Below are 13,438 nucleotides of genomic sequence, written 5' to 3' on the forward strand. Positions count from 1 at the left end.
AAAACGTCAGCCTTCCTGCTCCTCTGATGCTGCTTGGCCTGCTGTGTTCATCCAGCTCTACACCTTGTTATCTCAGACTATCCAACATCTGCAGTTCCTACTATCTATGAAAAATTTGCATTTGTATTGCATCTTCATAACCATAGACTTTTCAGTTAGTTAAGTATGCATAGGATCATAGAATCATAGAATGCCTACAGTGTGGAAGCAGGGCATTTGACCCATCGAGCCCACACCGCCCCTCCAAACAGTATCCTATCCAGACCCACACCCCTTACACTATTCCTGTAACCCCATATTTCCCATGGCTAACCAGCTTAGCCTGCACATCCCTGGACACTATTAGCAAATTAGTATGGCCAATCCACCGAACCTGGACAGCTATGGACATATTTATTCAGGAGCCAATTTCTGAATATCAAACTCCCTCAAACAGTAGTGTGATAATGACCAGATAACCTGTTTTTTGAAACGTTGATTGAATAGTAATTAATTGCCAGGATACCACTTGCTCCCTGGAAGTTTGAATGGTAAATTGTGACAAAAACAGAGAGCAAACAAAAGAAGTCCCCTGCCATTTTCTAATGGAGTCTATCAACATTCTGTGAGAGGTTAAGTAGTTCCTTCATGGATTTTCTAAGAAGTACAACAATAACTCCTCAGCAACAATGACCAAGAATCCCATTCCTAGCAGTTATTTTGCTGCAATATTGATGAGATTGGAAACAATTGATAACACGAGAAATAATTGTGTTTGATATGAATGAAATCAAGAAATTGGATGGAACGGAAGTGTCTTTCATTGGAACCTGTTCAAAACCTATTTAAGCTTCATGGATAAATATAATATATATTTTAAGATTACAAATGAGCATTTGGGATATAATACCACATTAGTTAGCTTTGCTGAATAGGCAAGTGGGAAACAATTACTAGGGCCCCAAAGCTATATTACCTAGAGAAGGTCAGACTTTGAAACATTTCATTTTACAATTTTGTAATACATTTTAAGTACTGAACTCTGTTAATCTGTTAATAAGCCCTTTCATACATTATTATGAAGTTGTTTTCCATAATGTTCTTATTTTCAGATTTTTATGAAATCTGAAAAAAGCTAAATTGTATCTGAATTCTCTGGAATGCAGGCTGTAACTGAAGCACGATTTCACTCTTACACAAAGAACTGAAAAACGTGCATGAAGTATTTACTGTATAAGCTTTCAGGGGAGTTTAAGAAATGTCAAGGCATTTGAGTGAAAGGTTCCATTGTGATAGCAAGTTAAATTGAAATTAGTGCTGGGGATTGATCTCCAAATACAATATTTTGTGGCTAACATGGCATACAATGAAAGGAAGCATGCTGTGACAATTACCAAGCACCAAGGGTGGACTACTGGCACCTGCCTTTGCTTGCAATCAAGTTCACAAATGTTGGCACAATTATTTGAGATCAATTTTAGGAAGCTGGCTCCATTAGCTCTAGTTCACCCAAAGCCAGTTGCATGTTTATGCTACTTATGCGAGGAGGACACCTTCATTTGTTGCTGAAAGTCACCTTCTCCCTCAGCTCTTATGCCTTTACCAACTTCGAGTTCAATGTAGGCATCATCAGCCTTAGTTGATATGGTGCTCATCTATATACAAAACAAGTAAACTGATATGTAGATCAACATGGCCAGGCCTCCCATTTCCTTTACCATTGAGCAGCAGCAACAATATGACAAGCTGCTAGTGTCTGCATCAAAACAGATAAAACATTGATAGTAAAAATATGGACATATGCAATTCTTTGGTCAATAAGTGACTAAACAGTAAGGTGGTGCCAGCTTGATTGTTGAACATCTGAGTGTGCTGTGTTATGCCCATGAATGATAAACACTGAGAAAGCTGCACGCTTCTGTGATGACGTAACACGGATTAGTCAATATAGAATAGTTTAATTGGTAACACTTCGTGTTATGCATATTTGAAACATTTTCCTCGTTGAATAATTTATTTATTCAAGGTATTTTTGTAAGGGTGCTTCTACTATAGCTCTTCTCAAGTCCTGCAAATAACTGTTCTCTGTTGCTTTTTGCCATGTTTGCTGCATTTCTGTTCTATGTCTTGAAGTAGCTGATTTCAGCAAATAATACTCATTGAGCTATTACTTTCAGCAGCTCAATTTTTTTGAACCATGAACTGAAATCCACATGTTGTGCTGCTTCTGCAATAGCTCACAAGTTGCATATCTGAATCCCACTGTTGTTTCATCCTCGATCAATTTTATTTCCTCCAAGCAAGGCTGAAAATTGCTCTCAGCCTTTTGAACTGTGGTCTTCTTTCTCAATCCTTCAATGTCCAATTACCTTAAAACACTTACAGCCTTTGGGTTTTGACTGCACTTTGTGATAAGGAATGATGGCTACAGACATTATCATCTAGTCCCCGACTCTTTCAGTAAGATCACATCTGAAGATTCACTATAACTTTAAGATAATTTATGATGTAATTTTCAAGGAAGAATCGAACATCACGCAACCTCAATCCCGGAGACAAAATATAGGGCTGAATTTTACTAAAATCTAGCTTGCTAACAATTTCAGAGAGTTTCATGGAGGGTTCCCTCCATGAGCCCTAGCAGGTTATCTCATGCAATTCTCCACTGCGCACCTAATTATATATAGACACTGTGTCTATGATGCCGTGCCTGTATAATTGTGCGCTCACCAGTGGTGAAAGTACTCATCATTACCATTCTGGCACCATATTTAAAGCCCTGCAGTAGACCAGGTAAAACACTGCCAGCCAGTATTAGCCCTTCACAGTACAAATAGAGGGAGAGAGTGGAAATAGAAAAGCTCATGTGGACTCACAGATGACATGGGCAACTCGTCATTGGAACTGGAATCTCACAACCATTAATGTATTACCTGTTTACCATCATCACTTGCCTGATCAACTGTCGTTGTAACTGCAGTTGGAAAATTGAAGCTGCGGAGATTACCAGTCCTTAGTGCCATATACAAGAGGCTTAACGTCTGTGCCATGATTGCCCTGGTGGAAGAATAGAGTGCATTGTTTCTAAGCTCGGCTTCGGTCAGGGGGCTGTGCAATGGAGTGATCAGCCATGGTTACAGACGGTAGCCCTTGTCACCCAGCAGCAATCTTTGTGCGGCATCAGCCCTCAAAATTAAGCAGCAAGAATATTGGCATCAAGGCAGCCTCCAGGGGACTTGGTGCGGACTTCTAAGATGTGATACTGATGAACACGGATGACTTGTACTTTGATGGAATGGAACACTTTTCTGTTGGTGAAGTCAGCTATGTCATGATATGGCCTTTTTGGTGCAATAAGTGTACAATTGATAGTGCCCTGCACTTGGGGGAATGCAGCAAAGCTAGGGCGGCAGTGCTGACCTTGTTACAGGGAAATAAGATGAAGCAGTGTGATCTGACACAAATTGAGTCAGTAATAGTCTTGACACATTTGTGGGATGAAGATGGAGAGAACCCACACATTTTTGTATTTCTGCTTCTGTTTTTTTTTCATTCTGGTTTTTGTATGTTTGATTTTTTTTTAAATTTGATTATTTTCTACCTGAGATGGCACTGGAGAATGGTGACTTTGTACACTTTTCACTGTATCCCTGTACTTCTGTACCTGAGTACATGTCATAATAAAACCTGATGTAGTGATTGTGACGAAGTCAGTCAGGTGGACCTCATAGAAAATTAGTTCCCCGATTGGGGCTGTTCATCTGGTCCAATCAAGGAGCCCTGACTGACAGATAAGAACACGAGTGTCAGAGGTTCCATTCACTCTGGGAGGCGGCTCTGAGGGAGCTGGATCAGTGTCAAGCATCCCCACATGTAAATAAAGGGTGACTTGGTGACGGGATACAGGCTTTTGTGGAGTTATTTCAGAGCAATGAAAGAAAAACATGCTCCTGAAGACGTTCGCTCACAACAGTTGTCTTTAGTTAGGGTAAGCATTTGTGGCATCTTGCTGTTTTTTGACTCATCCAATTCTGCCATCGTTGATTGGGCAAAGTATGTAGAAAGAATACGTTATCTTTTCCAGACAAATGACACTGGGGCAGATGAAGAGCAATGAGTAATTCTCCTGACAGCTTGTGGACACACAGCTTTTTTGGTTATTAGAAGCTTAACTTTCCCTGAGGCACCAGATACTAAAATCTTTCAAGAGTTGATGGATTTAGTTAAGGAATATTATGGCTCCAAGCCTCTTCTTATTCTGAGATTTAATCAGTTTTATTCAGCAATTCAAGTGAGGCAAGTGACCTTGGTTTAACCCTGAATGAGATGCTGAGAGACCATTTCGTATGTGGGATTAATGATGTAACCATACCAAACCATCTGCTAGCTGAAGCCCAACTGGACTTCAAACGGGCACTACAACTGGCTTGATCATTGGAAAATGTGGCAAGTGGAACATATGAGTTGCAGGGTTTTCAGTCTCCGAGGAGGAAGGTGAGGACATTGACCAGGAGGAAATGCCGCCTCCACCATGTAGAGCAGTGGTGCATCATTGGGTGCAACAAGCCAAACAGGACTTCATTAATACCTCCTAATAGTTCTATATTGGGGGACGTGATCACTCACTGACTGTAAATTTGTTGTTACTCGAAAAGCAAGATGCCCCTGTTTATTCTCAGAAACAAATGCAGTTTCTTTGTTTGGTTTCTATTAACTTATATTGAACAGCGAAAAAAGTGAATGTTTTCAACGGTTTTAAGGCTTCCCAACACCTATTGCTCCCACAATGAACAATGACAACATATTATGCTACAGTGGACATTAGGGAAAGAGCAACACTCTCTTAGACAGGGCTCAAATGTCGAATGGTGCTAAGGATGGGTAGCTCGTGAAACTTGATTTTTGTAGCTGCAGCTACAATAAGAGTCGATTAGCTATGTTAAGATGTAAAGAGACAATACTTCTCTGAAAGTGGGGTTCCATTTCCAATGACATGTCATCTGTGCCACTTATGCGCCCTCAGAAGGTCATTGTTTTTGTTTCTCTCCACTACATGTACTGAGAAGATCTATTCGTGGCTTATGGAGAGAAACCTTCCATGAAACTTCCTGAAGTTGACAGTTCGCCAATTTTTGATAAAATTCAGCCAGGGAGTCTGACAGTGAGGTTGAGTGATAAAGAGAAAATGATATGGATGCTGGAAATCTGCTACAAACACAGAGAATGCTGGAGGCAATTCAGTAGGTTTCACAGCATCTGTGCAAAGAGAAACAGAGTTAATGTTTCAAGTCTGGTATGATTCTTCTTCAGAACCCTGAGAGAATCTGATTGTGGCTACATTTGAGGGCACATGATTTAGTATTAACATAAATGGATAATGAGAACTTTGGCCTATCAGTGGCAAAGTGGCATCTGACCCAAAGGAAAATGCATGCTTTATACCTTTAAAATGTTCAGATACTTTGGTTGCAATTAATTGTAAGTTCAATCAATCCCCTGACAGTAATGACCTTATGTTCAGTTTTCTGGCAAGAGCATCAGAATGGAGTTATTAGAATTACATGACTCAAAGCTCAGTTTGCAAGGACCATTCCATCTGTTACACAATCGTAGAGCGGCTAAACTATGCTGATCAATTCCTGAAAACTAAACAACCGGCTTAGGCTTCCAGTTTTCAGAGGTTATGTTCATCTCCAAGGGTGGCAGAGAATGACAGTGCTATCACTCTTTGCACTACTGCACATAATGTACACGTGAGTGCATCTGCTGATCAGCATCACTACCACTGCCGGCACCGCATTCCACACGCCCACCACTCTCTGTGCAAAAAATCTACCTCTGACATCTGCCCTATACCTTCCTCCAATCACCTTAAAATTATGCCCCCTCGTAATAGTCATTTCCGCCCTGGGGAAAAGTCTCTGACTATCCATTCTATCTATGCCTCTCATCATCTTGTACACCTCTATCAAGTCACCTCTCATCCTTCTTTGCTCCAATGAAAAAAGCCTTAGCTCCCTCAACCTTTCCTCATAAGACCTGCCCTCCAGTCCAGGCAGCATCCTGGTAAATCTCCTCTGCACCCTTTCTAAAGCTTTCACATTTTTCCTATAATGAGGTGACCAGAATTGAAAACAATATTCCAAGTGTGGTCTAACCAGGGTTTTATAGAGCTGCAGCATAACCTCACAGCTCTTAAACTCAATTCCCCTGCCAATGAAAGCCAACACACCATACGCCTTCTTTACAACCCTATCAACTTGGGTAGCAACTTTGACGGATCTATGGATGTGGACCCCAAGATCCCTCTGTTCCTCCACGCTGCCGAGAATCCTGCCATTAACCCTGTATTCTGCATTCAAATTCGACCTTCCAAAATGAATCACAAAACAAAAGAAGTCACAATGATGCCACCCAAAGGCTGGAGGAACAGCACTTCATATTTCGCTTGGGAACCCTGCAGCCCAACGGTCTCAATGTGGACTTCACAAGCTTCAAAATCTCCCCGCTCCCGACCTCATCCCAAGACCAGCCCAGTTTGTCCTTGCCTCCTTGACCTGTCCATCTTTTCTCCCATCTATCCGCTCCTCTCACCTCATTGATCAACCCCCAACACCACTTCCTACCTACTAGCCTCATCCCCACCTCCTTGACCTGTCCGTCTTCCCTGCCACCTACCCGCCCCTCCCTCCCAACTGACCAACCTCCATCCCAACTCCCTATCTACACTCACCTTTACTGGCTCCATCCCCGCCTCCTTGACCTGTCCGTCTTCTCTCCACCTATCTGCTCCTTTATCCACCTTCCATCATCGCCTCCCCCTCTATCTATTTATTTCAGAGTCACCTTCCCCTCCCCCATTTCTGAAGAAGGATCCAGACTCAAAACTTCAGCTTTCCTGCTCCTCTGATGCTGCTTGGTCTGCTGTGTTCATCCAGCTCTACACCTTGTTGTCTCAGACTCCAGCATCGGCAGTTCCCACTATCTCTGAGTTATTACGAAAGAAGTCTATCTCTGATTTAAAATTAACAACTGATCCAGCATCAATTGCCATTTTTGGAAGAGAGTTCCAAACATCTGCTACCCTGTGCATGTAGAAGTGCTTCCTAACATCTCTCCTGAATGGTCTGGCCCTAATTCTCAGACTATGCCCCCTAAGTATAGAATTCCCAACTAGTGGAAATAGTTTATCTGCCCTGCTTTTGTCTGTTAACGTTCTAATGGCTTTGATCAGATCACCCCTTAACCTTGTAAATTCTAGAGAAAATAGGCCTAATTTGTGAAATCCCTCCTCATAACCTAACCTCTGAAGCCTAGGAATCATTCTTAGAAATCTAACATATACTCCCTCCAAGGCCAATTTATCTTTCCTAAGGTGTGGTGCCCAGATCTGCTCACAGTATTCCAAGTGAAATCTGACCGGGGTTTTATATAACTGCAGCATTACTTCTGCATCCTTGTAGTCCAGTCCACCAGATATAAAGGCCAACATTCTGTTACTTTTCTTGATTTTTTTTCCACCTGCTTGTGACATTTTAAAGATCTATATACCTGAACCCCCAGATCTCTTTGGACGTCCTTTGTATTTAACTTCATACCATCGAACAAATATCCTGATCTATCCTTTTTTGGTCCAAAATGGATAACCTCAAACTTGCTTACTTTGAACTCCATTTGCCGCATTTTTGCCTATTTACTTAATCGATCAATATTCCTCCATCAGTTTATGTTATCAACTACATTATCTGCAATATTGCCTAACATTGTGTCATCAACAAATTTGGATATATGACTTTCTATGTCATTATCCAAGTTGTCAATAAATAATGCGAGTAACTGAGGCCTTAACACTAATCTTTGTGGGACACCACCGGTCATATTCTGCCAATTTGAGTACTATCCATTATCCTTACTTTGTGTCGCCTATCACCTAGCCAATTTTTAAGCTATATGAGTAATTTGCCCTCAATGGCATGGGCTTCTACCTTAGTTAGCAGTTGCTTATGTGGGACTTTATCAAATGTCTTTTGGAAGTCCATATCAACAACACAATTGACTTTACACACTACCTTTCCAAAAAAACTCAATGAGGTTTGTCAAGCAGGATCTACCAGTCATGAATCCATGCTGACTGTCCCTGATTAATGGAAAAATCCCATGCTTGATTATAGTTTCCAACAATTTTCCCACCAAAGATGCTAGACCAATTTGTCTGTAATTCCCTGATTTTCTCCTTTCATCCTTCTCAAAAGGTACAGTGGCTCAGTGGTTAGTGTTGCTGCCTCACAGCACCAGGGACCTGGCTTCAATTCCAGCCTCAGGCAACTGTTTGTGTGGAGTTTGCACATGCTCTCTGTGTCTGTGTGGGTTTCCTCTGGGTGCTCCAGTTTCCTCCCACGGTGCAAAGATGTGCAGGTCAGGTGGATTAGCCATGGTAAACTACCCACAGTGCAGGCTAGGTGGGTTAGCCATGGGAAATGCAGGGTTACAGGGATAGTGTAGGGACGGTAGGTCTGGGTGGGATGTTCTTCAGAGGGTTAGTGTGGACTTGATGGGCTGAATTGCCTGCTTCAACACTGTAGGGAATCTATGAAAAGATCTTAGTGAAAACTTGTAGCTCGGGTTGTAGATGCAGTTGTTTGTTTGCTCGCTGAGCCTGTTGTTCTGTGATGTGCGGACATTTAGTTACCATTCTAGGCAACATCAGGCAACCGACAGTAAACAGGAGTATTGTGATATACAGAATCCCATGCCGGGAGTGCAATAAACATTCCATTGGATAAACAGGGAGGAAACTGATGATCAGGATACATGAACACCAGCTGGCGGTAAAAAGACACGACTAGTATTCACTTGTCTCAATACACGCAGACAATGAGGGCCATCAGTTCAACTGGGACAATGTGACTATACTGAGACAAGTGAACAACAGGCGTGCAAGGGAATTTCTGGTGGCCTGGTTCTCAACACGGGACTCCACTAACAAACACATAGAAATAGACCCCATATACAGATAGCTGCTAAAAAAACAGAACCGGAAGTGACAAGACCCACCACATCAGATATCAATTTGAACAGAGCAGAACACCAACGCTTCGATTAGAGATCACGCTGATGATGTTGCCTAGAATGGTAACGAAACGTCAGCACACCACAGAACAACGGCTCGGCGAGCAAACAAACAACTGCATTCTATGAAAAGGAGGAGTGACAAGTACAAATTTCCAATGCAGAGTGGTGACTCCTGTACCTAGGGAACTCTGTAAGGTTATAGTTAGAGCGTCTACAATTTGCTCCCCTATTTCTTTTAACACGCTTGGACGGAAACCAGAGGTCCCGGGGATTTGTCACTCTTTAATTTCATTAACTTCCCCATTACCAATGGTCCACTTACAATAAATTTATTTAATCCCTTTTCCAAATTCACTATTAATTTCTTTGGGACTTCTGGCAAGCTAATCTCCTTTTCTACCATAAATGCTGAGGCAAAATAATTATTTAACATGCCTGCCATTTCCTGATAGTCATTGGCAGCATCCCCACAATTTTAGATACTTTACTGTTCCTCAGTTCCACCCATTTGGTCTCCACAGAATGTTTTCCCTTAATTATATCCTCCCTCACCATTGAAGTGGAGGTGCCAGTGTTGGACTGGGGTGAACAAAGTCACAAGTCACATGACACCAGGTTATAGTCCAACCGGTTTATTTGAAATCACAAGCTTTCAGAGTGCTGTTCCTTCGTCATGTGAAGTGGACTTCCCCTAATGAAGGAGCAGCCCTCCTAAATCTTATGATTTCAGATAAATCTGTTGGACTATAACCTAGTGTCATGTGACTTCTGACTTTGCCTCACCATTGAAGTAATCTTGTTTTTAATTAGTAAGGCTACTCCACCTCCTCTGTCATTTACCCTGTCTGTTCTGTAAACTTTATAACTTGGTATATTTAGTTCCCAATCTTAACCATCCTGCAGCCATGTCTCAGCAGTGGTAGCTGTATCATGATCTCCAATTTAAATTTGTGCCTGCAGCTCATTTAATTTATTCCTCACACTACATGCATTTGTATTTAGAATTGTTATTTGGGCCGTACACTGTAGCCTGTCCCTCAGCAGTGATGCTTTATTCACGTGTTATTTGTTATTTCTCTCTTTCGGTTTAATCAATACACTTCTTATAGTTTTGCCATTATCTATGTCCCTGAAGTATCTAGTGTGCTAAGGATAAATTGAGTTTATGCAGTTTTTTTTTACGCTTGTTTAAAAAGTATTGTGCTGGAAGCAAGCTCTGTCTCCAGAGCTGACCATACCCACAGGTGAATTTATCAATATTTATCAATATTAAGAATTTCTGCATATTCCACCCATTTATGGTTTTCTGAGGGGCTTCCATAAAATTAAGATGAATCTTTTAGATGTAAGAACACCAACAGGTAAGTCTTAAAAGCTTATGAATATATTTTTCTTAATTTACTATGAAGTGGGCTACTGTCTCCCAATGTCACTAGCGAATGGTTCTGTACACATTAAATTTCTTTTATGATAGTTTAAAATCAGGTTACTTGTAGATGATCAGGAGACACTGTGATTAATGTTGCTTATTTTATTTGTGGTAAGCCTATTTTTAGCTGCATTGATCAGATTGCATTGATCAAATAAGCACTCTTGAATGTGTTAAGGGATATTTGTAAAACCAAAATTTGCAGTTATGCTAATTCATGGCATGTTTTGCATTTGAAAATATGCAACCAAATTTGAGAAAAGCAACCTCATTTTAAAACTTGCACAAATTAGTATGGGATTTTTTTTTCCCCAATTGTGCTTGAAGCAGATATTCTATCCCTGTAATATTCAAAGTGTTCTTTGGTTTATTGAGCAATTTACAAAGTGCAACAAAACAACTAAACAAATGTATATTGATGGCAATAGAAAGTCGTTGTTTGCTGAGCATATTTAAATAATTCTCCTTAAATCCAATTTTATTTAAATACCCATTCATAAAATATAATTTCTTCTCCTTCAGGGATTGTATAACTCAATAAAAAATGAAAAGCTGGAGTGGGCTGTGTAAGTACAACTTTTACTTTGTGACCCAAAAACATTCTAATTACTTGTGTTGTAAATTATCATAAGAATTGTGTAAGTCTTTCAGGCACTCTATAAATATTTTTGCTTTCACAGTAACAGTGATGAACCCTACAAACTGGTTCTCTTGCCTATGGAACATGTCATCTGAAACCTGTCCCTTGAATGCAGGATGATGTCAGCTCATATTAGCTCTCTACAAGAGTGATTTGGCTGATCCTCTCTGACGTTTTCCTCTAACCCTGCATTGTTTTACTCTTCAGGTTCTTATGAAATTCGTCTTTGAAAGCTACCCTTTAAATTACCTCTACAACCCTTTCAGGCATTCCAGATCCTAGCCACACAATACATGAATAATGTTACTTCTCATGGTATGCTTTGGTTATTTTGTTAAACACTTTACATCAATATCTATAACTTCTCAGCTCTTCTGACAAAAAGAGCAATTTCTCTCTCTCTTTGATCAGCCCTCTATTACTTCCCTTTCTGACCTACTGTTCAACCTCTGAGCTACCTTAGTAACTGAAATCATCATCACCGGAACCATTATCAGAATTTTTTTCCACACCCGTCTAAAGTATTCCTTCCTAGGATACAAAATTAGATATAGGACTTCAGTTGAGACTAAAACAGAGTTTTGTATATATTCACCATAATTTTCTTGTTTTGTATTCTATATCTTTATTTATTTATAAATCCCAGGATTATGAACACAGTTTTCACCACGTTCTCAACTTGCCCTGTCAACATCAACAATCACCATACATATTCCCAGGTCCCTCTGTTCCTTCCTCCCCATTAAAGTTGTAACCTTTTTTGATATTGCCCGTTCTCTTTCTCCCTACCAACATCTGACACTTGAAAACTTCAGAGCACTAAATAAGTGCACTAACTATGTGTCCATTCAACCAGGCCATGTATGCCCTGTTGAAGTCTATTACTTCCTAATCTCAGGTCACAATACTTCCACATTTTGTGCCATTTGCAAATTTTGCAATTGTACACTGTCACCCAAATATAAGTCATGAATATCCATATTGAAACGCCATGGCCCACATACTGATCTCTGGGTTCTGTGTATATATAATATGTGTATTCCATCAGTACAAAAACCAACCATTTACCACTATTCTTTGTTACTTATCAGTCAGCCAACTTTATGTCTAGGCGTTTACTGTCCTGCTTATTCCATGGGCTTCAACTCTGGTGGTAAACCTATTATGTTGCACTCTCCCAGATGCCTTTTTAAGTCCATATAGATCTTATCAACCGCATTAGCCTTATCAGCTCTCACTTCATGAAAAACTCAGTCAAATTGGTTTTTGCAACCTGCTTTTGACAAATCCATTATAGCTTTACTTAATTAATGTACATGTGTCCAAGTGGCTGTTAACTTTGTATCTGATTATTGTTTTTCTCTATTTCCAACCACTGAGAGTAAACTGAATAGCCTGCTGTTGCTTCTATGCAGGCCTTACGTACCTTTTTGAAAATTGTGTAAAATTGCAACCCTTATGTCCTTATTGTGAGTTTAGAGTCATTCAGCACACAAACTGACCCTTTGATCCAACTTGTCCATGCTGACCAGATATCCCTATTATCAGTTGTAAACAATCTCTATTTATTAGGCCATCAAATGACTTAATTTTGCCAGTTGACATCATTACACAAATCCGCTATACTTTTTTGTATCCTGCCAGACTCAGTTTCATGAGATCTCACCCTCATTATATTTACGTACTGATTTTGTGATTCGTGGTACTCATTTTGTTAGACACGTGAGCCAGGAAATTCCTTTGATCTGCTCATACCATGCCAGTATTATGTAGCCAGAGGTGTAGCAGAGATCCTGTTTGCATAATGTAAAATTTCATTATAATTGCAGATCCAATTTGAATTAAAATGTATAATTACCAGTTGGTGTAAATTATGGTAATGTAATCATTTCATGTTCAAGTATGTTTATCATAGGAAAATAAGACAGTTCTAAACTTCTTCTTCAATAAAAGTGATTGGTGCTTCCACTCTTCTTTTGAAGAGATGAAGATGAGTTGAGAAAATCCCTGTCTGAGCTTGTGGATGATAAATGCGAAAGTTGTCCAAAGAAAGTGACCAGAATCATTGATAGCAGTAATCCCTTCCTCGACATCCCTCAGGCACTGAATGCAGCAACCTACAAACATGGAGTTCTCAATCGTAAAACACATGCAGATATGGATGGAAAGAGAAGTAAGTATTTTCCAATTGAATCAGAGATAGTAGGAAGTGCAGATGCTGGAGAATCCGAGACAACAAGGTGCAGGGCTGGATGAACACAGCAGGCCAAACAGCATCATAGGAGCAGAGAGGCTGACATTTCGGGCCTAGACCCTTC

At 40.3% G+C, this 13,438-nt stretch overlaps 1 protein-coding gene across 1 annotated transcript in view; it reads left to right on the forward strand.

The window, feature by feature from the left end:
- The window catches only part of psd2 (pleckstrin and Sec7 domain containing 2), a 125,872-nt gene that overhangs the window by 77,952 nt on the left and 34,482 nt on the right, over positions 1–13,438 (forward strand). Inside the window, exons 10-11 of the mRNA XM_048603837.1 lie at positions 11,003–11,046; positions 13,103–13,293. Coding sequence (XP_048459794.1) covers positions 11,003–11,046; positions 13,103–13,293 — 235 coding nt within the window. The remainder of the gene's footprint in view (positions 1–11,002; positions 11,047–13,102; positions 13,294–13,438) is intronic.

The sequence above is a fragment of the Rhincodon typus genome, chromosome 12 (assembly GCF_021869965.1).
Source record: "Rhincodon typus isolate 14 chromosome 12, sRhiTyp1.1, whole genome shotgun sequence".
NCBI classification, from domain to species: domain Eukaryota; kingdom Metazoa; phylum Chordata; class Chondrichthyes; order Orectolobiformes; family Rhincodontidae; genus Rhincodon; species Rhincodon typus.